At 36.3% G+C, this 23,029-nt stretch overlaps 1 protein-coding gene across 2 annotated transcripts in view; it reads left to right on the top strand.

Moving 5' to 3' along the window:
- Positions 1-23,029, top strand: part of ERC2 (ELKS/RAB6-interacting/CAST family member 2) — a 439,008-nt gene that overhangs the window by 272,341 nt on the left and 143,638 nt on the right. The window contains exon 11 of one of the 2 annotated variants that reach the window (XM_070933636.1): positions 16,156-16,321. In XM_070933636.1, the coding sequence (XP_070789737.1) occupies positions 16,156-16,321 (166 nt within the window). The remainder of the gene's footprint in view (positions 1-16,155; positions 16,322-23,029) is intronic. The other variant, XM_070933637.1, reaches the window with a different exon arrangement.

Here is a 23,029-nt window from a genome sequence, read left to right on the forward strand (position 1 = left end):
GAAGTGTCTTGGCGACGTTTCGACGAAGTCTCATTCGTCATCTTCAGGCTGGTGTTCTCGGCTTCGTGCTTCCAGGAGCAATGTGAGATCGCAGCTGTCTCTTCCTTTTAACTGCTAGTGGGGGTGTGAGCTGATTGGGTGGGAACTTGGCTGTGTTCTGATTGGGTGGAGGTGTGTTCTGATTGGTTAGGGGCTTGGCTGTGCTCTGATTGGCTGGGGGTGTGTTCTGTTTGGGTGGGGGCTTGGTTGTGCTCAGCTTAGTCTGAGTTGCAGGGGGATTTGAGCTGGTGAGCTGCGTTGTTGTTGTTTGGCTTCGTGTTTGTGGCCGTGCGAGCTCTTCATGGTGGGTGTCAGTCTGCTTCATGTATGGATTGGAGGGGTTTAAAGTGGCTAATGATGCAGCTGCGGTCTGGCTTCTGGTCCTTGGTCGTGGCTCATTATCAGTGTGGGTTTGAGTCTGCTTTCTGCGTGGATGTGTGATGGTGACATCAGGTGTGGCACTCGTGAGTGTGGGTCTGGTGTCATTCGTCGTGTTAGGGACTCGTTTGTCAATAAGGGCGGGTTTCCAAATGGCTGGTAGGCGGGAGGTATCGTCTCGTTTGTTCATGCTGTGTGGGCGTTTTTCTATCTCGATGGCTTCTCTGATTATCCTGTTGTTAAAGTGTTCAGTTTTGGCGATAGTTCTGGTCTTTTTAAAGTCAATATCATGTCCTGTGGCTTTAAGGTGTTGGACTTTAAAACATATATATATATATATTTGCATTTGGATAAATATGGAACTTTTTTGTATCAACAACCTCTCATATATGTAACTGTTATCATCTGTCTTCATAACTTTTCTCCAAGCTAAACTTGTTTGTTTTTCTCACTGTCCTATAGAATTTGGTTTCTGGTTGTCTTTCTCTGAATGCATTTCAGTTTCTTATTAACAGAGGGACAGAATCAAGATCACATGAAGTGTTAGTACTCCTTTATAATGCCTGGTAAGGCCGCACTTGGAATATTATATCCAGTTTTGGTCACCACAATATAAAAAAAAGATGTTGAGATTTTGGAAAGAGAGCAGGGAAGAGCAACTAAGATGATTAGGGGATTGGAGGCTAAAACATCTGAAGAACGGTTGCAGAAATTGGGTGTGTCTAGTTTAATGAAAAGAAGGACTAAGGGTGACATGATAGCAGTGTTCCAATATTTAAGGGGTCGCTACAAAGAAGATGGAGTCAAGTTATTCTCCAAAGCACCTGAAGGCAAGAAAAGAAGCAATGGATGGAAACTAATCAAGGAGAGAAGCAACCTAGAACTAAGAAGAAATTTCCTGACAGTTAGAACAATCAATCAGTGGAACAACTTACCTCCAGAAGTTGTGAATGCTCCAACACTGGGAGTTTTTAAGAAGAGATTGGACAACCATTTGTCTGAAGTGGTATAGCGTTTCCTGCTTGAGCAGGAGGTTGGACTAGAAGACCTCCAAGATCCCTTCCAACTCTGTTATTCTGCTACATTAGAATGTCCTATTTACCACCTTCTAAACTGACTCAAATTTCTTGTTAGTCATTCAGTCTTTTTTCCCCCAAATTAATATCCAGACTCATGATAAATATGGGCAAAATAACAAATAATATTTGGATGACTAAAATGTGCAAATAAACATAATAATGTAAATTTATTTGCAACTTGTGAATATGAATATGTGAAAGTGGATTAACTTACTGCTATGGTAGATGGTAGTAATTTTGTAATTTTATTTCTAATTTAGTTTCTGCTGGTCTTTACTTGGAGCAGATGTCTTCTGCTGTTAGAGGGACCCTCACAAAAGAATGCCTTTTAACAAATCATCCAGAGGCTCTTTAATTTTTGGATTGAAATAAAAGAAGTAATATATCTTTTTGCATATGTTCCCCAGGTGCATAATTTTAGTTATCTTGTGTTTTCATTTGCCAGCAGGATTCCAAGTCACATTTATTTAACTTAAGATCTATACATACTATGCATTTGTATGATTGCATAAATATAAAATATTTCAGTGTAAATTAAAACTCAGCCGGTAGCATTCTTACAGATTGCTGATAATCACCTGGGCAAAACTGGTGAATATTACTGTTTGTCTTTTTTAGTGAGACAGGCTTTAGTCAGCAAATCATTTTACTATGGCACCATTAGTTTTACCAACAAGAATGGGTAATTAAAGTTTTGAAGTTCAATTTTTTCTATGACAGAAATGGTTATATGTGGATGAACATATAAGCCCCACTAGAACCTTGTGGACTAATATAAAGAACATTTAATGGTGTGGAAACATAGAGGTATGGATTAAACTTCTATAGAAATGCATTAATAAATTAGATAAAAATCTGAGAGGAATATTTGTCCCTTACTATTTTCCATGTTTTAATACTAGTCCATTGTCTGATTCTTTGCTCCATCTGGTAACGCTTACAAGTATTAGAAGTTAGCTCTATTTACCTTATAAGTTACTTTCTAGCTTGGAACATGAAAGAGAGCAGTATGGAGACACTTTTTGCAGTGGTTCTTTTATTCTTGAATCTTTATAAGTTGTTGAGAAATCAGACAATGCAAAGGAGAACTGACCCCAGACTAGAATTTGAAATAATTATTTTTTTTAAAAAATCAGCTTGACTTCTGGTTGATGTCGTGGCTTCCTCAGACACAGTGAACGGGTCTCTGCATTCATTGTGCTGATTTCTCCCTGTTTGTGGACTCCGAGAGGAGCCAAAGCCACCCTGTAGGGGTGGTGAAGCAAAGAGGGGCACCCTGTGAGGTTGAGGAGAGTCGCAGCTCTCCTGTCTCACCTGGGATTTCTTTTCCCTCTCAACCACAGCAAGAAGAAGAGGCAGCTAAAGATGGCTGCTACAAAGCTGGGATAACCAATGAACATCTAAGACTGGTGCTGGAGCGAAGTAGGTGAACAGTGACTGGAACTGGGGGAGAGAATTTCCTTTTGCTTTAAATTCAATCCTAAGAAACAATTTAGAACTATTTGCTCACAATTATCTGTTTAAGCAGTATCTGAGCATTCTGAGGAACTACCAGATCAGAAATGAGGGGTGTAAAAGAGAAAAATAACAAACTTTGAAATATACAGAAAATTGGACTCTCGAATTGGGAAGATGTGGTACTGGGAAGGCACTTTAAAAATGCTGGAATCATTTACTTATAAAACTTATTCAGCTTTTATAATTGTTTTACAACTAAAAGATCACTTGATTAGTGGCAATACTGAAATTTAAGCTGAGAGTGCCACCTGCTGACTATTAAAATATCTATTGGAATTCTTTTAACTACCCTATGACTACTGGAAATCCAAATATGAAAATAAGGAAGCTTTTTTTTAACTAAAGGGACCCTTGAATGTTATGCTAGAAGGCTGAACCTATAAAGGGGATATAAAGAGGCTTTGGATAACTTTTGGGATTATCTAAATGGAACTGACTGTTTATCTTTGGGACATAAAGAACTGGGACTAGTGCACTCCCAGTTGGACAAAAGTTGATTTTTTAAAAAACTAAAACAAGATGCTTTATGAGGCAGAAATAGGTGGAATTTCAAAGGAAATGGTGTTACTCTTCCAAAACACAAAAGACACCATGGAGAAAGGATTTAAGGAGATTATGGAAAAAATGGAAAATACCATATGAGGCAGGGGTGAAATGCTACCAGTTCGCATCAATTTGGGGGAACCGGTAGCAGTGGCGGCGGGTGGTTCAGCAAACCGGTAGTGGCAGCAGCGTGAGGCTCCGCCCACCCGCCTGGTTTTAACCAGGAAGTAACTTGTTTTTGATCCTCTGCACTTGCACAGAAGGCTTTGCGCATGCGCAGAGGGTCTAAAATCCCACGTGAGGCGCATGCACGCGTACTTCCGAACCAGTAGGGAAGGTAAGTAGATTTCACCCCTGATATGAGGGATGATGAGTAAAGAACAAGACACCCAAGAAAGGGAGGAGTCAGAAGAAGAAACCAAAGGAAGAAGAGAAAGAGGAGACAACAATGGAAATAACAGTGATTGATGAATTAAACCAGGGAGAAAATGTATTAAGAGAGTTGGAAGAGACGTTTGAAAGGGAGACAGGGGCCTGGGCAGAAATTTTGGGAACTAGGCAGTGGAAGAGGATAAAGATTGAACAGCCAAGAAGCAGATTCTGACAGAGATAGAGATCCAGGAAAGGAATTTGGGAGGCAAGTTAAAAAAAAAAAAGCATAGCAATTAAAGTATTGAAGCGGGCAAGGGACAATGGATAGATGATTTTTTTTCTCTGTTGTTTTGATTTGCCTTTCCTTTTCTCTCTCTTTATTTTCTTTTTTTTTTTACGTAAGTGACATGATTAGAAGTTAGGTAGGATAGAAAGAAAATGTTTTTTTTTAGTAAAAGTTGATATGATTAAAAGTTAGAATAAGTGATAGAAATAAGAAAAGGGAGAACGTTAGTGTATACTCTTTTATATAATAAAACAAAAGTAATAATAAGATAAAACATGGAATAATTGAATAATGACAGATTGTAACTTATTATAATTGTGTATCACTATTAGAAATATACGTATAAGTTGATTGATCTAACAATTATGATTAATTTTACTAGTTGTATTTGTATTAGAATGTTGTTCACCCAGATGCCACACTGTTCACGCATTGATTTGATATGTTTATAAAAAATAAAAAAAATAAAAAAACTTTTTTAAAAAATCAGCTCAAAAAATGTTCTGGAATCATTTTTACATTTGGTGTTAATCCTCAGGAAACTATGGGAAATATGCCTCTGCCTAAAATTATCTGTTTGTATCAATGTATTTTATTATTTATGGAAAACATTACAAAAGGATTATCCAAATTTCAGTTCTTTCCTTGTTTGCTTAAAGAACAAGAATGTAAGGGAACACTCTATACTATGTCAAACACTATGATGAGGATGAGGACTGATAAAAGCAAACTCCATTCCTAGGCTTATGATAATGTGTGTCCCAGATGCTGATATTGTGCAGCAGAAAAAGTTTCAGAAAAGTTTCAGCCATTAGGATTATGGGAGATTTTTCTTTTATTCCTTTTAATTAAGAAAGCTGATAAATAACAACTACTTTAGAGTAAGCTGTCACCAGAATATTCAAATTGCCTTTCATTATAATGCTGTCACTACCGATAAGCCAAATAGATACTGGCCTCAGGTCAAAGGTTTTCTATTGGATTAATTTGACAATAGTATTCAGAATACATTGTTTATCTCTGAGCAAATGAAAAACTTTTAAATCAAGCACTATGTTACAACTGGGCCAGTGGTGAAATCTAAATTTTTTTACTACCAGTTCTGTGGGTGTGGCTCGGTGGGCGTGGCAGGGGAAGGATTCTGCAAAATCTCCATTCCTACCCCACTCCAGGGGAAGGATACTGCAAAATCCCCATTTCTTCCCCACTCCTGGGGGAAGGATATTGCAAAATCTCCATTCCCACTCCACTCTGGGGCCAGCCAGAGGTGATATTTGCCGGTTCTCTGAACTGCTCAAAATTTCCACTACTGGTTCTCCAGAACCTGTCAGAACCTGCTGAATTTCACCCCTGAATTGCACTCTATTTTTATTTTATCAGGATGCCTTTGGCATCTCTGAGTATACCAGAACAAACTTGGAAATAAAAATTGTGCTTTGCAGCATGAAATTATTATTTTTAATTAAAGTTTTAATATATATTATTATGATAAGCCTGAAATCCTCCTCTTCCTTCTCCTCCTCTGATTTACTGCTAAATTTTGACTGCTATAGATATATATGCCCAGAAGTGCCCAGAAAGAGAACGAGAGGCAGAAAAATGAATATGCATTATCTGCTCATATATTAAATGTTAAAGCACATCATTAAAAATCATTGTTAAGAAAATAGAAGAGCTTAAGTGTACGTATAAAATGTATGTGTAAAATTAGGTTAGAAGCCTAATTTTATTATTCTTGTGTAGCAAAATTATAGGCTTGATTAAAGAAATCTGTTCTTATAATCCAGCCATTTTTTTCTTCTGCAGTGGATTTGATTATATAATTTGGTTTACTAGGGAATGCCAACAATGTGTTTTTTTCAGCTTGAATAATCATTAATGTCTGTCCTTTTTTAAAAAAAGAAAGTGTTTCTTTATCATTTCAAGTATTTTCTAGTTTCTTTAATTATTTTTTCTGAATTTTAATGAATCAGTATTTTCCATAACAATATTTTATTTATTTATAAAATTTATAGGCCGCCTATCTTATCTCAAGGTAATTTCTATGCAGGCTGAGATGTAAAATATAATAAATATAAAATCAATAGCTATAGTTAGAATTCCCATCTAGGCCAATACTACAAATAAAGATATAACTGACCAAATAGTTTTCCTATCATCCTGTGATGGTTTTCTGCCTGTTTTATTTTGAAAAGTAAAACTTAGTGAGATGTTTGAGCCAAGGGAATGTTAAATCCAACTTTGCAACAAGTTTCTGTTTTCATAGGGTTGAGTTTTGTGGCCCTGGCACTAAGAGTGCTATATCAGAATATCTATAGTACACAAAATTATGATATTTAAAGAAAAACAGTTGAAGAATATGGAAAGCTTATAACCATCACATTGAGCAAATCTGCACTGCCTGGTTGCTGCATTGTCTGCAACCATTTTAGGATAGTGGAATAATGGATGATACTGTCCTGTACTCCCCTCTCATTTCAGGTATGTTTTCTTGCTCCATTTTTCAAAATGCTGTTTTTCGATTTACATGCCATTACACTACATGCCATTAAATCATTGTTGACTCTTAGCAACTACATAGATGGATTTTCTCCATGACGAACTATCCCTAACTTGGTCATTCAGGTCTTCCAATGCTAGATTGGTTGCACCGTCTATCCACTTTGCTGTGGGTCATCTTCTCTTTCTTTCTGACTTTCCCAGCATTAGAATCTTCTCCAGACATAATGTGATAATTATCCAGAAATAATTTGGGAATGTGATAACACATAATGTTTCTGGAGTAGGATAACTTGATCCTGGTCATTTGTGCCAAAAATAAGCTCTGGGTGATGATCTATTCTTTGCACTTGACTACTTCAAATCTGTTTAGAGCCATATGACTGAAGCCACATACAAGCATTTGTAGTATAGACAGACAGGCAGGCAGGCAGGCAGGCAGGCAGGCATATCTTTTACTCAGACAGGAAAGATCTTTCAGCTTAGTTAATAGTTGCTAAGATCTGTGTTGTCTACTACAGTTACATTTAACTGATCTCCTGCTGCAATCCAGCAGTTGCATAAAAATAACAGAATTAATAGAGTTGGAAGGGACCTTGGAATCTAACCAGTGGTGGGATTCAAGTAATTTAACAACTGGTTCTCTGCCCTAATGATTTCTTCTAACAACCACTTTGACAAACTGCTCAGAAAGTTAACAACCAGTTCTCCTGAAGTGGTGCGAACTGGCTGAATCCCACCACTGAGTCTAACCCCCTGCTCAAGCAGGAAATCTTCTACCATTTCAGACAAATGGTTGTCCAATCTCTTCTTAAAAACTTCCAGTGTTGGAGCATTCACAACTTCTGGAGGCAAGTTGTTCCACTGATTGATTGTTCTGTCAGGAAATTTCTTCTTAGCTCTAGATTGCTTCTCTCCTTGATTAGTTTCCACCCATTGCCCTCAGGTGCTTTGGAGAATAGCTTGACTCTCTCTTCTTTGTGGCAGCCCCTGAGATATTGGAACACTGCTATCATGTCTCCCGTAGTCCTTCTTTTCATTAAACTATTTATTTATTTTTATTTTATTTATTTTATAATTGGATATAAAATAAATATTTTATTTATTTTATAATTGGATTTATATATCGCCCTACTCCCGAAGGACTCAGGGCGGTGAACAGCCAAAAGATAAAATACACATAACACAAACTTTAAAAACCATATAAAAACACATTAAATAATTTATATTAGAGTTATAATATTTCTCTAGTTTATACAATAAAAATCCAACAGGATTGTTTTTCATTACTTGTTTTCTTTCCCCGAGTATCTATGTCCATTTTTTTTTTTTGTAATGCCAGAAGTGCAGTGTTTCATCACTTCTCCATCACTTGTGGTAAAAGGGTTTCTGTCCCTTTTACTTGAAGACAAAAAAAGTTTTCAATTCTTATCTTAAAAGACCTCAAAGAATGTTTCCTTCTTTTATTTCAAGTGGCTGAGAAACATGAAATGGTTCAGCTCAGGGGAAAAAAAACAATACATCTTAAAAATAATCTTTCAGTTGGATTTCAAACCAAATATATGCTAGGAAACTGTAACAATGAGTGCACTGTTGCAGAACTTCGGTTTAAGATAGCTCTCTCTGGAGAACATAGTTTGAAAGAAATGACTTTTTAACAATCTATTGAACTGGTTGCAGTGTCTGCCAATGTTTGCATTTTGATAGATATAACTCTGTATTTATGTATGTAGGAGGTATTATTGTTGCTGTTTTGGTACCTTCATGTCAGTGATGACTCCTGGAAACTGCCTGGACAAGTCTCTGCAGTTTCTTAACAAGATTCCAGAAATGCTTTGCCATTGCCTGCTTCCTCAGGGTGAGAAAAAGTGACTGGCTCAAGATGACCCAGCTGGCTTTCCTATCTAAGGGAGGACTAGAATTCAGGTTTTTTTATTTCTAGTCTGGTGCCTTAACCATTACTCCAAACTGGCTCTTTTATTTTTACAGGTAGTCCTTGACTATCTGTAAACATTAATCCATTCATTTAGCGATTGTTCAGATTACAGTAGTACTTTAAAAAATTGATTTATAATTGGCCCTCACTCTTATGACTATTGCATATGGTCACATCAGGGGTGGGTTCTAAATTTTTTTACTACCAGTTCTGTGGGTGTGGCTTATTTTGTGGGCATGGTTTGATGGTCACGTGACAATTCTTTAGGATTTAGCAGAGGTACTGGTCTACCAGGCTTTTAACTGCTTGCAGAGCTGAACCTGTCTACTCATTTGTTCTTGGAGTGTCACAGTCTATCTATTTGTTTTTGGAGCCACTGGTCTCCCCATTTGTTTTTGGAGGCACCGGTCTACCCATTTGTTTTTAGAGGCACCGGTTTACCCATTTGTTTTTTGAGCGCACTGGTCTACCACCACACTGCCTTTTAACACTGATCAGCTGTAGGGTGGTCCTTTGAAGCCCCACAGCAAGAGTTTAAATAATTTTTTTCCTTCTAGCCGATCAGCTGGGACTTGGAGGCAGCGAATAGATTGGGGGCAAGGCCAAATAAAAGGTAAGAATAACGCAGGGGTGCGGCAGAGGGCCCAGCTCCCGAACAAAGAGAACCGGTTCAGTGACGTCATATTGTCACTGCTACCAGCTCGGCAGAACCGGGCTGAACAGGGAGGAACCCACCACTGGGTCACATGATCTAAATTTGGGCACTTAGCAGCCAGCATGTAGTAATGATGGCTTCCCAGGGTCATGTGGTCATAATTTGTGACCTTCCCAGCCACTGTCAAACAAGCAAAGTCAATGGGAGAAGCTGGATTTGCTTAACAACTGCAATGATTCACTTAACAACTGTAGCATAAAAGATCACAAAATCAGGCATGACCACTTAACTGCCTTGCTTAGCAATGGAAATTCTGGTCCCAATAGTGATTGTAAATTGAAACTATCTCTGCACAGGAAGACCCAGTCACAGAAAAGAAAGCAATTGTTCTGTTAATTTTCTAGAACAAAAATTTGGGAGAGCAATGTCCAGTGGGAGGATAAAGTACCCTGCAATTTGGACTAAATAATTTACAAACTGTTGCCAACATATTCCCAATCCAGACATGTTCCTATTTCTGTTCTGTGAAAAGCATTAGTTTGCCTCCCAAATTATTTTTTAATTAATTTAATTAATATTAGTGTAGGGGTAGGGGTGTCTTACAGATCAGTGTGCTTCTTTAACAGGTCCAGAATATACATAAAATGCAATAGCTTTTTATGTTGTTCCCACCTCCTTATTTTATATTAGTGTATCATTTGTACTTTTTAATGTAAAAACTTTAACAAAGAGCTATTAACTTCATAGGGAGCAACAAGAGGTTTGCAAGTATTGTTGCCTGCTTTTCAAATTGCTCTGAAGAATTCCAAGGATTGGAAGCTGGCTTTTATTTCTGCTGGGCCTATTGGAGTAATTTCCTCTTAAAAGCAGACAATAATCTGTGTATTTTTTCATGTTAGTCCTTCTATGCAATTTACAGTGCTATAAAATGAAATAAAGAAAGTGACCCAGATGGCTGATTAAAGGTTTTAGTTTCGTTGCTGGATGAGTAACAAGTAGTCTTAGTATTTTTGCTATTATTTATGACAGAAAACCAGACCCTCCTAAGCAGATAAGGATCCTCCTCCCACGAAGGGACTTTGTTTCTGGAGAATTAAACATGATGAGTCTCTTAATTGTAGCTCTGGTCTTTTGAAGACTTTGTTCTGTAAGATGTTAGAGCAGCCCAATAAACTGTAACAGTGAGCCAAATAAGATAGTAACCTGCCCTTTGCAAACATGGGTTTAAATTTTGACATAAAATTTAGAGTCCTGAACAATTGCTTATATGCAGGTGGTAAAGCTAAGATGATGCAGTAATAGGACTGCAGAGTTTCTAGAGCTATTTGTCAACTCAAGAAACTCATTGTCTCTGCAAAACTCTAGTTCAGATTTGTGTATACCGTAATTAAAGACAGGCTCTGCTCTAAGGATTGCTTGTGGGTCTTTTATCCATCCCATCTTGTTGGCAGAAAGAAAGAGAGAAAACAATTCATATATTTCGTAGCACACCCCAAATGTGAGGGCTCCCCCACCAATATAATCATATTTCAGTTTTAGTTATATTTGTCAATATCAATTTAATGTATTGTTTAGTGTTTATATTTTTGTTTGCGGCTTGTACTAATTAATTGATATAGAAATATAATAACTATAACTGGGCAAAAATTATCAAGATTGTAATTTTCTGGACATAGTTGATGAAAAATTAACAATAAAAAAACAAAATGGAATGAATGGAATGGAATGGAATGGAATAGAATAGAATAGAATAGAATAGAATAGAATAGAATAGAATAGAATAGAATAGAATAGCAGAATTGGAAGGGACCTTGGAGATCTTCTAGTCCAACCCCCTACTCAGGCAGGTAACCTTATACCGTTTCAGACAAATGGTTGTCCAATCTCTTCTTAAAAACTCCCAGTACTGGAGCATTCATAACTTCTGGAGGCAAGTTTTTCCACTGATTAATTGTTCTAACTGTCAGGAAATTGCTTCTCTCCTTGATTAGTTTCCATCCATTGCTTCTTGTCCTGTCCTCATGTGCTTTGGAGAATAATTGGACTCCCTCTTCTTTGTGGCAACCCCTGAAATATCCTTTCTCCTGAGATATGAAATTGTTAGTGGGATTTCTTTTTCTGTTTTTGTTTATTGTGTACTGTTCAGATTCCTAGTGATTCAGAAAGTATACAAAAACTGAAAGCTAAATAAATAAATAAACGAATGAGTTGCTGGTTTAGAAATTAAACTTAGAACACATGAATCCATAGCTTAAATGTACTTCAACATACACAAATGTGACCATGATGTTTGGCTGGCTATATTTTCATTGTGTTTATATGTTCCAAATAATTTTCCACTTGGGGAATATAACAAATTCATTCATTATTTGTACCCATGCACCATATATCCACCAGAACTAGACTGGGGCAGATTGAACAGAATGCCTTCATAATCAAGTGGAAATCCATTCTTATAACAGTCCTCCATATGAGCTTCCTGCAGCTCTCGAAATCTGCTCTGGGGGTTTCAGAAATCACTTTCCTTCATTCCTAAATGTGAAGTAACTTTGAGTCATAGAAATACATAGTGCTTCCCATGGTCTCAAATAGAAAATAAATAGGCAACCATGCTCATTAACTCCATAATTGTCTACTATGGAATAAGGGTCTACTTTCTATCATATAGAAAAGGCAGTGTGTTACCCAATATTGATGCTGTTCATGTTGTTTCCCTATTTAGTTTGATTGGCTTTAATTGAGAATTTTCCCTGATGACTCTCCCTTAATCAGAAGGGAAGCATCTTGCTGTAATATAAATGGAAGTCGTCAAGATGCAATTGCTATTTAGTAGGAAGGCCACCAGAACATACAATGGGCCTACCTTTTCTATGATACCCTGGGCAGCAATTTGTTAAGCTATCAGAGAATCTGATATGGATGAAGTGATGCATTAAGAATGCTGTTTTCACAAGTGGGAGTTTCAGACAGGAAGGGAGAAGTTATAGCATCACTGAAAAAAAAAAAACAACAGTTACTAAAATGGATAAAGAACTAAAGAAGTATAATAGGCCATCTTTCTGGGGAAGAGGACTATGAAACTAAAACAATCACAAGAGTGCTATGTGATTTCCCCATTGTTTCCTTTTCTGAAACCCACCATCCCATCCCTCTTTCTGAGCAAACTGTTAAGATTTAATGTGTCCTGCTCCAGTACTACTGCACATAGCATTGTCAAACAAGATTACATGTCAGAACTCCATTGTACTTTGAGAGCAATGAACTTGGCTCCTCTTCTGTTGTTTCAAAGCACTTCATTGCATCGAAGCATTCAATTTGTGAAAGATCAAAGGTAGAGTCAAATAAAGACAAAATGGTATTCATTAGCTAAGGGATATAAATAAGTTTAAAAATGCTAAGAGTGAAAGAAAGAGGGAAACTTAAGTAGACAGAATATATAAACACAGAATAGATAAGCTAACAAAGAAATATTTGGGATTTAAAAATTAACTTCTTTCCCAAGTGTTATATTGGAATAGATTAAATAACTTGCTTAAATTGCATTTATTTCAGTAATCTTATGTCAGTATCTATTGTTGGTAGGGAAGGGGAAGACATTTGTTAAAATGTAGTGTAATGTGATTGTTCAACATACTGGGTACATCATCCTCATCCATCAAATTGTTCTTTTAAGATGCAATGCAGAGGAAGAGCCACTTGGTCTCCTACTTTCCAACTTCATTCTTCTGTTGTTATGTTACAAACAAGAGTTAGGGCTAGAATAAGTAGAAGACACTCCCTTAGGAACTACCTGTGTTCATTACCCACATGCTCTGGAAAGCTCTGTGCCTTTTGATAAGAAAAATGGATAATGTTAGTTCTTGCCTTTTGTTTGCAAATGTATCTCTCCCTACTTAAAAAGTTAAAGCTGGCTCTACTTTATATGTCATGTTGGGGTTCTTCAATACCAGTGCATTCCTGAACTTGGGCTATCTGCATCCTAGACTGCATGCTATTATGGAATAGAGTGAACAGACACCATGCTTATAAGCTGTCCCAGGTACATGTGACCTGTCAAATCTATTACTCTGCTGCAAGTCGCTGAATAATTCATATCTCAGCTAATAAATAAAATATACAAATCCAGACTTATGAGCCACCTCTGAGTATAAATATATAGCTATTTTTGTGATACTAAGCAAAATATCTGAAATTGTGTGTCCTATTCCGCCCCCTTCTCTCTCTCACACACATATGCTATGGGTGTTAGAAGTCTTTATTGAGGCTTACAAGCCCTGAAAAGTCTTCCCCAGAAATTTCTCATGCCCACATCAGCACCACCCCCAAGGTTCAATAGGCTATTCGATGAAAATCCCATGCCAGTCCAGAGAGCAAAGGCAAGCCCACAAGCCAAAGACAAGTCCAGGGTTCAAGAGGCACAATCCAAAGTTCGAGATACAGAATCCAGCAATTAATGCAAGAATCACAGTGGCTAAAGAATGCACAGCAAGCAAATGGTCATGTTCCCAGCATCGTTTTAGTCCAAACGCTGAGCTAAATAGCTGCTCCCCAGTGCAGCCCATGAAGAGGGGCAAGGCTGCTGCCTTGCAAGTAATATGGCTTCCTTTGTTGTACCTGCCTCCTCTTAACCCTGTGAATTCTCGAATTGGGAGGGGAGAGACAATTCTTCCTTATCTCCATTGGCCAGTTGTAACTGTGTGCCCCTCCTCCTGAAACCTCTGGCTTCCCAGCTGCAGCTGTGCCTCTTCTGTTCCTAGTTCAACTGGCAGTTTGTCCATTCACTTCTGCTGTAAATACTCTGCTGGGCTGTGCATCTCCTGGCTCAGAGCTCCCAGCCACCTCTGGACGTTCATCTATGTGCCTCCCAATGTCCATGAACCAAGCTCTCCCTTGCCGAAGTAGCATCCAGAGAAGCATCTGGGGAAGCAACCAGGGAAGCCATCACATGGTGTATGATTTAGACTTTTATAGGTGATGAATCCATGAAAAAAATAACAATTAAAATATTATTTAATCAAGTTACTGTAAATTATTAAATAGTTTTGTCTCTTTGTAAATTGAGTGGCATATATATTTATTTACTTACTTATTTAAATTGTATCTTCTTACAACAAATTGTACCTGCATGTTATCTCTTTGTTCGGGGCAAAATAAATTGATAAAATAACTCTTCCTATTGGGTGTACCATTGGAGGACCTAAAGGTTGGAGTCCTGGAGAAAAATTGTCCTGGAGAAAAATCTACCTGTGTGATTGCTCTGACTGGATAGTACATAATCGGTCAATCAATCCAATCCTTTCATGGAAGCATACCATGAGCTGAGACTAATAGGTTTTCTGAATAATATAAATAATAAGTTTTTAAGAGAAGAGTTCAGTGGGAACTCTTTTTAGAGTAATTTGGAGAACAATGTCACAAAATGGTTAAAAACACATTTTTTAAAAAAAATATAACTTAATTGAACAGCTTTAAAAAACTTCAGTTGTAGATGAAGTAAAACAGGAATAATAAAAGGACGAGACTTTCTTTAAAAAAATACTCAAAGAACAATTAATATTGTTATTGTGCAAATTATACAAAATGTTTTTGGATCTCCTTCCCATTTTCTATATTTTTTCCACTGAATATAGAAAACATGACATTCTTTCTACATTATAACTATATGAATCATATTTCATCATATTAACTATAAAACTGGTTGTAGACTGGAAAATGGTAGTTACTTTCCTATGCTAAGTAGACTTAATAATATTTATTTTTCAGGATTGTTCTTGATTGTTGTTGTTGTTTTTAGCCTAGAACCATTGGGGAGCTTTCTCTTGAAAATAGCATTTGCTTTTCCACTACCAGTATAATTTATACTATTATTTTGCAATAAATATCTAAGGACATAGCATTTTACTTACTAAATATTCACAAGGAAATAAAATATTTAAAAATAAAATGTACAATCATACATAATGCCTCCACCTCACCAAATGCTTTAAAAACTTTGCGTGATCATATGGACATTAGAAAATATCCTTTCCTTTTGCCAAAAAAGATTAGTGTGCAAATCTCTTTTGGAATTTGCACATGACTATTATTATATAGATAAAACGAAAGAAATTCCTCAGAATCGTGAGAGAGTCAAATAAATTAATATCTAAGAACTCAAGCAGATAACAGTTATGTTCTCACATTTCTTCTGCAGCCTTTCATAGTAATTAGTCAGTCATAAAATAATGCTAAATAATGGCTTATCATCGTTGAGAAGTTTTAATTGGTCATATGTGGGCTTTTCTGGATGCAGAGACATGATTTTTAAGTTGTGATGGACTAATTTTGTTTCTGAAAGTAATGTTGGGATGTAGTTTTGAATCAATTTAGGTTGGAACTGATTTTTAGAATAAAGTCTTGGCATGGAAAACAATTTCTGAATGGATGTTTTAATTTACTCAGAGACTTTAAAAGGAGAAACCAAGCCTTCTGAGAATACCAGGTGCACTACCTAGCCATTTCAGTCCAGATAGACAATCAAATATTGGAGTTGTAAAACTGAGAACCCTTAATTTGCAGCAGTAATGAAATGTTATGATCCCTGTTTTTAAATTTTGCCCCTAAAAATAGAGATGGGGACCTTGGAGTTTTCACGTCTAAAATTAAGCCAGTCTAAACTACAACATATTTCTATCTTAAAGATTGCTTCATGCATGTCTAATCTGCAGTACCATCCAGTATTTCCTATGAAGCACTCTGATTTTTCATAGACTTCCTACTTTGGAATGTGTAATGAACAGCTCTGCCTGATGATGAGCTTTATACTGTCGTTTATACATTTGCTCTCTTACATTGTTAATAGGCCCATTAGAATTAACAAGCATATGCATACTATTCTTAGACACATGAAGGATCAAAACAAGAAGGTGGCCAATCTGAAGCACAATCAACAAATAGAAAAGAAGAAGAATGCCCAGTTGCTAGAAGAAGTTCGGAGACGTGAGGACAATATGACAGACAATGCTCAGCATTTGCAGGTAAATTGCTTCATTTTTTATAACACTACTATACTAAATATTTTACTGTTTGTCTACACATGACTGAGTTGTCAATCCAAATAACACATATACTTCATAGCTAGTGATTAATAAAGTATTGATTTTTCTTGATTGGCAAATGTTTAGTTACATACAGTAGATCCCATATATCCCATATATAAATCTTTTGGTATCTTTTGTCTTTATTTATTTAAGAAAAAGTTCTGTATCCTTGGATTTGTCATAGATATCACTTAAGAAATTGGTCTGGGCTACAAAAATCTACATCCTACCATTGCTACTAAATGGTAGCAAAGATGCAGAATTTTTGTTTATTTAGACAATTTATATATTTGCCTATTTCCCCAAACTGACTTTAGGAGGTGTATAGAACTTTATTACTTCCCTGCCCCCTCAAAAAAAGAATAGTTTAATTTATAAAAAGCAGCATTTAATATTCAAAAAAACCTATAATATATTCTAAGAAATTAGTTCCTATAAATTTAAAATTAATCATATAGGACGATTTTGCAAGGTGTAGCTAACAGTCCAGGATTCAAGAACACTTATCTATGAAAACTACCGGTAGTTGATCTTACAGGCCATTAGATGGCAGCAAAAAGATATAAATTTTTGTCTCTTTTTACTGCCATCTGGTGGTTTTTCACACTTTGCAGTCCAAATCTTAGTGAAACCTCCTCCTCCTCCTCCTTCTTCTTCTTCTTCTTCTTCTTCTTCTTCTTCTTCTTCTTCTTCTTCTTCTTCTTCTTCTTCTTCTTCTTCTTCTTCTTCTTCTTCTTCTTCTTCTTCTTCTTCTTCTCCTTCTCCTTCTCCTTCTCCTTCTTCTTCTTTTTCTCCTTCTTCTTCTTCTTCTCCTTCTCCTTCTCCTTCTCCTTCTCCTTCTCCTTCTCCTTCTCCTTCTCCTTCTCCTTCTTCTTCTTCTTAACATACAGAAAACTTTTCAGGGATATACCCCAAGCTTTTATTCTGTGGAAGGGAAAACACTAGAAGAAGCTTCTAGTGCAGATAGATCTTGCTCTAAAGGCCAGTGAGATATACTGTATTATGAGAATATTAGTCTGAATCCATGGATACAAAGTGGAATTCACAGGCAAGAAGAAAAGACAGAAGTCAATAGTATCATTGGGTTTACAAACATGCAAAGAAAAGTCTCAATTTAAAAGCAAGTTCTAAAACATAATGAAGCTGGTCTCTGTAGTTCACTGGAACATTAGGCAGGTTGATATATCTGTGATCTACAAAACTTAGATCAGAGGGTTTGGTGCTCAGAAGATGAAGCAGCATGGTTTGTCTATTCTTTCAGTCTTCAAGTTAGGCATTCTTTGCTTGCAGTTACAGTAGTAGATCTTTAAAACTTTCCCCAGATAAAAGACAGTTGACACATTTATTGCACTATCTCCTCTTTCCTATAAATCAAAGGTACATGGTATTGCAAGCTATTTAGATAATTTGGCACTGTTGTCAAAATACTTTCCGTGTATGTTCTACCCTTCTTGGAAATAAAGATATAACAGTGTTAGGTAACCATCAATCTTTAGGTAACATTTAAAACCAGCTGCCTGAAACATTGTTCATTATCTGTGGACACAAGGAATAATCAGTTTTTCAATCCTGTCTGGCCTTTTATAAAACTCATCTGGAAAGATTAAGAATTTTCTCTTTTAATCTTTCCCCCCCCCCTCTTGGCTCAAAATACTTAATTTTTTTGGTGATACCTTCGTTAATCAGCTTCCATGTATCACATCAAATTTGTTGCTTTTGTCTGAATACTTTTCATGTTTCTAAAGTAGTATTTCTGTTTTGCACATAGCACTACAAACATGTTTCATCATGAATTATATTTTTTAATAATAGAAGTGAAAAATGGACCATGATGACTTTATATATATTGGATTGATGTATACATGGTTTTTTAGAGGTAGATCAGACAAAATAATATTTTTGTTCCATTGGAGGTCATGCTTTTGATTTAACCATTGGTATCCCAGGTTACATTAATGTACATGTCTATTTAGAAGGAGTTTCAAAAGCTTCTGCCCCTGAAAAAGTTGATCAAATTAACTTTGCAAATCTTAACATAAACTAGTGAACATGCCCAGTGAGTTAATGAGATGAGGGCATTTCAAGTTGCCCCACTACTTGACCTTCTCCTGAGTGGCACTCATGCTATGGGATATTATGCTCAGGAAGTTCATTGGACTCCCACTTTTCCAGTATTTAACAACATGGGAAAATATCCCTGTTTGTCCAATTTTGTTAATTTACTTTAATGATATTTATTTTTACCCCTCACACAGACATCCAAACACCATCTAAAAGTTAGCTTATGTGAAGATCTTAGAAGGTGGACTTTAGATAACCTCAACAATCATTACAGCTTGCGGAATGTTAAGATCAGCATTTTGAAATATGCTTATTGGCTCTTATACTGTACAAGTGACATAAAATTGGAATTATACGCAAAGTTTTGGCACTCTACCATATGAAGATGAGTGACTTACTATATAAATCAGCATTAGTCTTCATATATCTTAAGGGGGCAATCCTATAACCGATCTTGGTAGTCTGATTTAGAGAACAATGGATAATTAGGTCATTAGGTCTAGTTCTCCAGATGGCACGCAAATCAGATTTTTGCAAACAATACTTTGGTCATTGCTGCCAAATCTGGCTCAGCCATCAGTAAGGAATCCAGGATCATTTCCAAGTTGTACACCTGGCCAAAGGAGGAGTACAAGTCTGTTGTATGCTATTATCCAGATCAGCTTCTTCTCAATCCACTGCAGCAGTATTTTTCCAAGATTAAGTTTCACTTCCTCTTTTCCACTCAGTTCAGAATCAATTCCAGGCACTTGTTTAAGAGTTTCTTAACCTTTCTAAGAATGGTGGTAAAAAACAGAAAGGGAGAGCTATTTGTCATCAGCAAATTAATGACACTGAAATCTCCATCTCTAGGCAGTTCTTGGCAGATTCATTTAAAACTGAATAGGATTGGGATTCTTGCTTGCCTTAGACAAAGTCCACTTGAAGAAGAGAAATTCTACTATGAACATCTCGTGAAACAGATTACATCAGAATCAGTGTAGAAGTGTGCTTCCTAAACTCAGGCCAGATGTTGGAAGAGGAGATGGTGATAAATAGTAACAGCTGCCAATTAGAAATTAGGACTTGTACTCTCAGTATCCAGTAAGTTAGCAGAACAAATGAAGGCCGTTCAAAAGCAGAATTATGAAGAGATTGGGATAAATCTATATAATTGATTTGTTCCAAGTCACGAGTTCTTCACTTTTGGCCTGGAGGCTTTTATCAGCCATAATTGGAAAAGATCCAGAGAACAGGTAGTGAGCTGCAAACTTCCTGGCTAGTTTGTCCATATTCTTTGGGTGAATTAGATAATGTGCATCTTTCCCAACTTGATGTTTTGATATTAGACTGATTATAATTGCAGACTGATTACAGAGTAACTTCAAAGTCAGCACAGAACTCACCAGATACATGTAATAGCAATAGCACTTAGACGTATATATCACTTTACAGTGCTTTTACAGCCCTCTCTAAGCAGTTTACAGAGTCAGCATATTGCCCCCAATAATCTGGGTCCTCATTTTACCCACCTTGGAAGGATGGAAGGCTGAGTCAAACTTGAGCCTGGTGAGATTCGAACTGCTAAACTTCAGCAGCCGGTAGTCAGCAGACATAGCCTGCAGTACTACACTCTAACCACTGCACCACCATGGGTCAAAAAAGGTTTTTTTATAACTGAGAATAGCATTGATTATCAGCATTGTGCAGATGTAAAGACCATGAAGCTTTCAGTACCTACTGTCACTGAGTAATACTTAAGATAATCATATACACAATGAGGGTTTTTTTTGGCTACTCGCAAATCTAATAATTTAAGATTGCATAAACTGCTGCAATTAAACTACGATTATGTACTTCTAGGAGTTTTGGCATTGGTGGGTTGTGAACCAATGCTACTCTGCATTGTCACACAAGTGGAAAGCTCAGAGCAGATGAGAATCATATCCCTGTTGGCTGAGCTACTCATCTTTCCTGTTTTTCTAGTTTATCCCTGGTGACTCAGTTGAGGAATAGCTGAAATCTGATGGAATTGGCCTTTCGCCATAGCTGATGGGTGACCATGTTTTCTATGGGTCTACTTTAGTAAGTCTGCTTTTTAACTGAAGTGGTAAACCATCAGGTGAAGCCTTTTTCAAATCAGTCTCCTTCTGATACACTTGCTGTATCATTTATATATTCCATGCACTATTAATGTATTATAATGTTGAACTTTAAATTTGATCTTACAGACCACACAGAAATATTCAGTATATTTGGCTGAGTTGCACACTCAGTTTTCTTTATTTAAATCTCATACACCTTTTCTGTCTTCAGCAAATTTTCTTTTTTTTTTTTGGAAATTCAGTCTCATATTGCATCCAAATGGATAACGATTGTCATATTTGGTTAAACTCCATTTTAATGCTTCTCTCTCCCGAGTATAATAAATTAATGAAATAACATATAAAGAAATGTAACAGCCAATATTTTATGCCAATAAAATATCCTTAGAATTCACTCCAATTCATTGTCTAAAAACTAAAGTATATTTTTAAATATTTCCATTTTTTCTTTTATAGAATCCTTGGAGATAGTATATTTTCCTCTCTTCTAGTGGTTAAGATGAAGTGTGATTAGCTTGACAAAAGTATATTTTGGTATGTTTTCATTTTCAAATCAAAAGATCCCTGGGGATAATATGGTTACTTCTTTTCCAGTAGTTAAAATGACCACTGAGATTTCCATACATATTAAACAAAACAAAAGAGAAAAGATAAAAAACATGACAGATCAACAAACAATATCATGGATCTGTGTACCCTTGAGATTATTTGCATCTCTAATTACTGCTTCCTTGATTTATAACCACAATTGAGCCCAGAATTAAGCTCATAAACTGTGCTGGTTGTTAAGTGAGCCACACATGTGATCACCTCACTTAATGACCACAATCTCTGAAGTCTGGCGGTTGTGGAACTTCTGGGTTTGCATCTCTGCAAATCATACATGGCCTCTCCCGGACTTCCTTTTGAGGCATCCCATGCTCCATTTCCCATTTTGCTGAATCCTACACCCCCATCACACTTTGGTCCATTTATGTTTTCCAAATATTGTTCTTAGGATAAAGAAGCAACTGGTTGATTATAATTGTGGGTGCCAAGCACCCAAATTTTGTTCATATGACAGCTGAGACGCTGTAGCAGCCATGACTTTTAGTACAAGATATAAGTCCTTTCTTTCAGCACCATTATAATTTTGAATGTTCACTAAAGAAATGGTGATAAATTGGGGACTACTTATATGGATAAATTTTTCCAAGACAGGAAAAATTACTAATAACACAAACCTCAAAAATCCTTGACTTTCAGTAAAACATATAGTGCAATGTTTCTCAACTTTGACATCTTTCAAATGAGTGGATTTCCACTCCGAGAATTTAAGAGAGTTGAAGTCCACTCATCTTAAATTTGTCAAGGTTGAGAAGCACTGGTATTGTATATTACTAATTTCACACACTTCAGTGAGATTTCTCTTCCTATGCATAGATGCTTTTTTTTTTGTTAGCCTTGTCCATGTGCTTTCACATTTAGCATATCTTTTTTATCTTTTCTTCATAAGAAAAGAACTGTATATATAAATTAGGTTTAATGTGTTCATTTTCTTTGTCAGTCTGTCTTAAAGCTCTGATTAAGTTTGCTCTAGAAAAGCAAACTTGTGCCATTCATGATTTATTTCAACAGATTTAAAAAATGTTAGCATAATTACAAAACACAATCAGAAGTTGAACTTAGCTCATTTAAAGATAGCTAAACATGATAACTTACATATATGTGAATATAATAGCTGAATGTGAATTTGATTTTTACCATAGATGACTACTGAATCATTTTCTTTTCTTGGCCAGTAAAGATTCCATTAAATTGTGAATATATTCCATATGTATAAAACGTCTGCCAATGTAGTATTACTATAGTGGGAAAGACATTTCACTGAATTCAGTGGATGAGAAGACTTAATGAATGTCCTAAAGACAGAATTTGATTGATATGACTGAAGGCAAGTGCCAGATTTGAGGTTTTATACTATTTGATTGAAAATTGAGGTTTATGCCATTTTGCAGAATTAAAGTGACTCCATTAAACAAATCCCATTTAATACTCACTTCATGTTATTTTCTTCAAGGAAATATAAAATTAACATTTTACTTTCATCAATCATGTCTCCTTTTATGGGACTTATTCCAGGTAAGCTATTTTTCTTCATTTCTTTGGAGAAAGTCCCACTGAACTCAGATCAGTTGAGGAGATAGGATTGCATGGTCAAGGAATCCATTGCACTGTTGAGTTCTGGAGTTGAGTTTTTTCCTGGATTTTCCTCTGAAAGTAATACATAAATAATAAACAATGGAAAAACTTCACTTACACATGAATCTCTGTGAAGATGTTCATATAAAATATACATTTGGGAGTTCTAACCTCTTCCAGTGAATGTTACAACTGCTTAGAATATTGAACTTTTGAGCCAAATCCAAGGTGACAAGATAAATTAACATGGGCAGTGTTCAGAAGAGTGATGATGAAATAGATTGTTGCAAGCAAGGAGCTACTTACAGGATCAGAGCTA

The sequence above is a fragment of the Pituophis catenifer genome, unplaced genomic scaffold (genome assembly GCF_029215685.1).
Source record: "Pituophis catenifer annectens isolate HBS135680 unplaced genomic scaffold, rPitCat1.0.hap2 SCAF_2, whole genome shotgun sequence".
NCBI lineage: Eukaryota > Metazoa > Chordata > Lepidosauria > Squamata > Colubridae > Pituophis > Pituophis catenifer.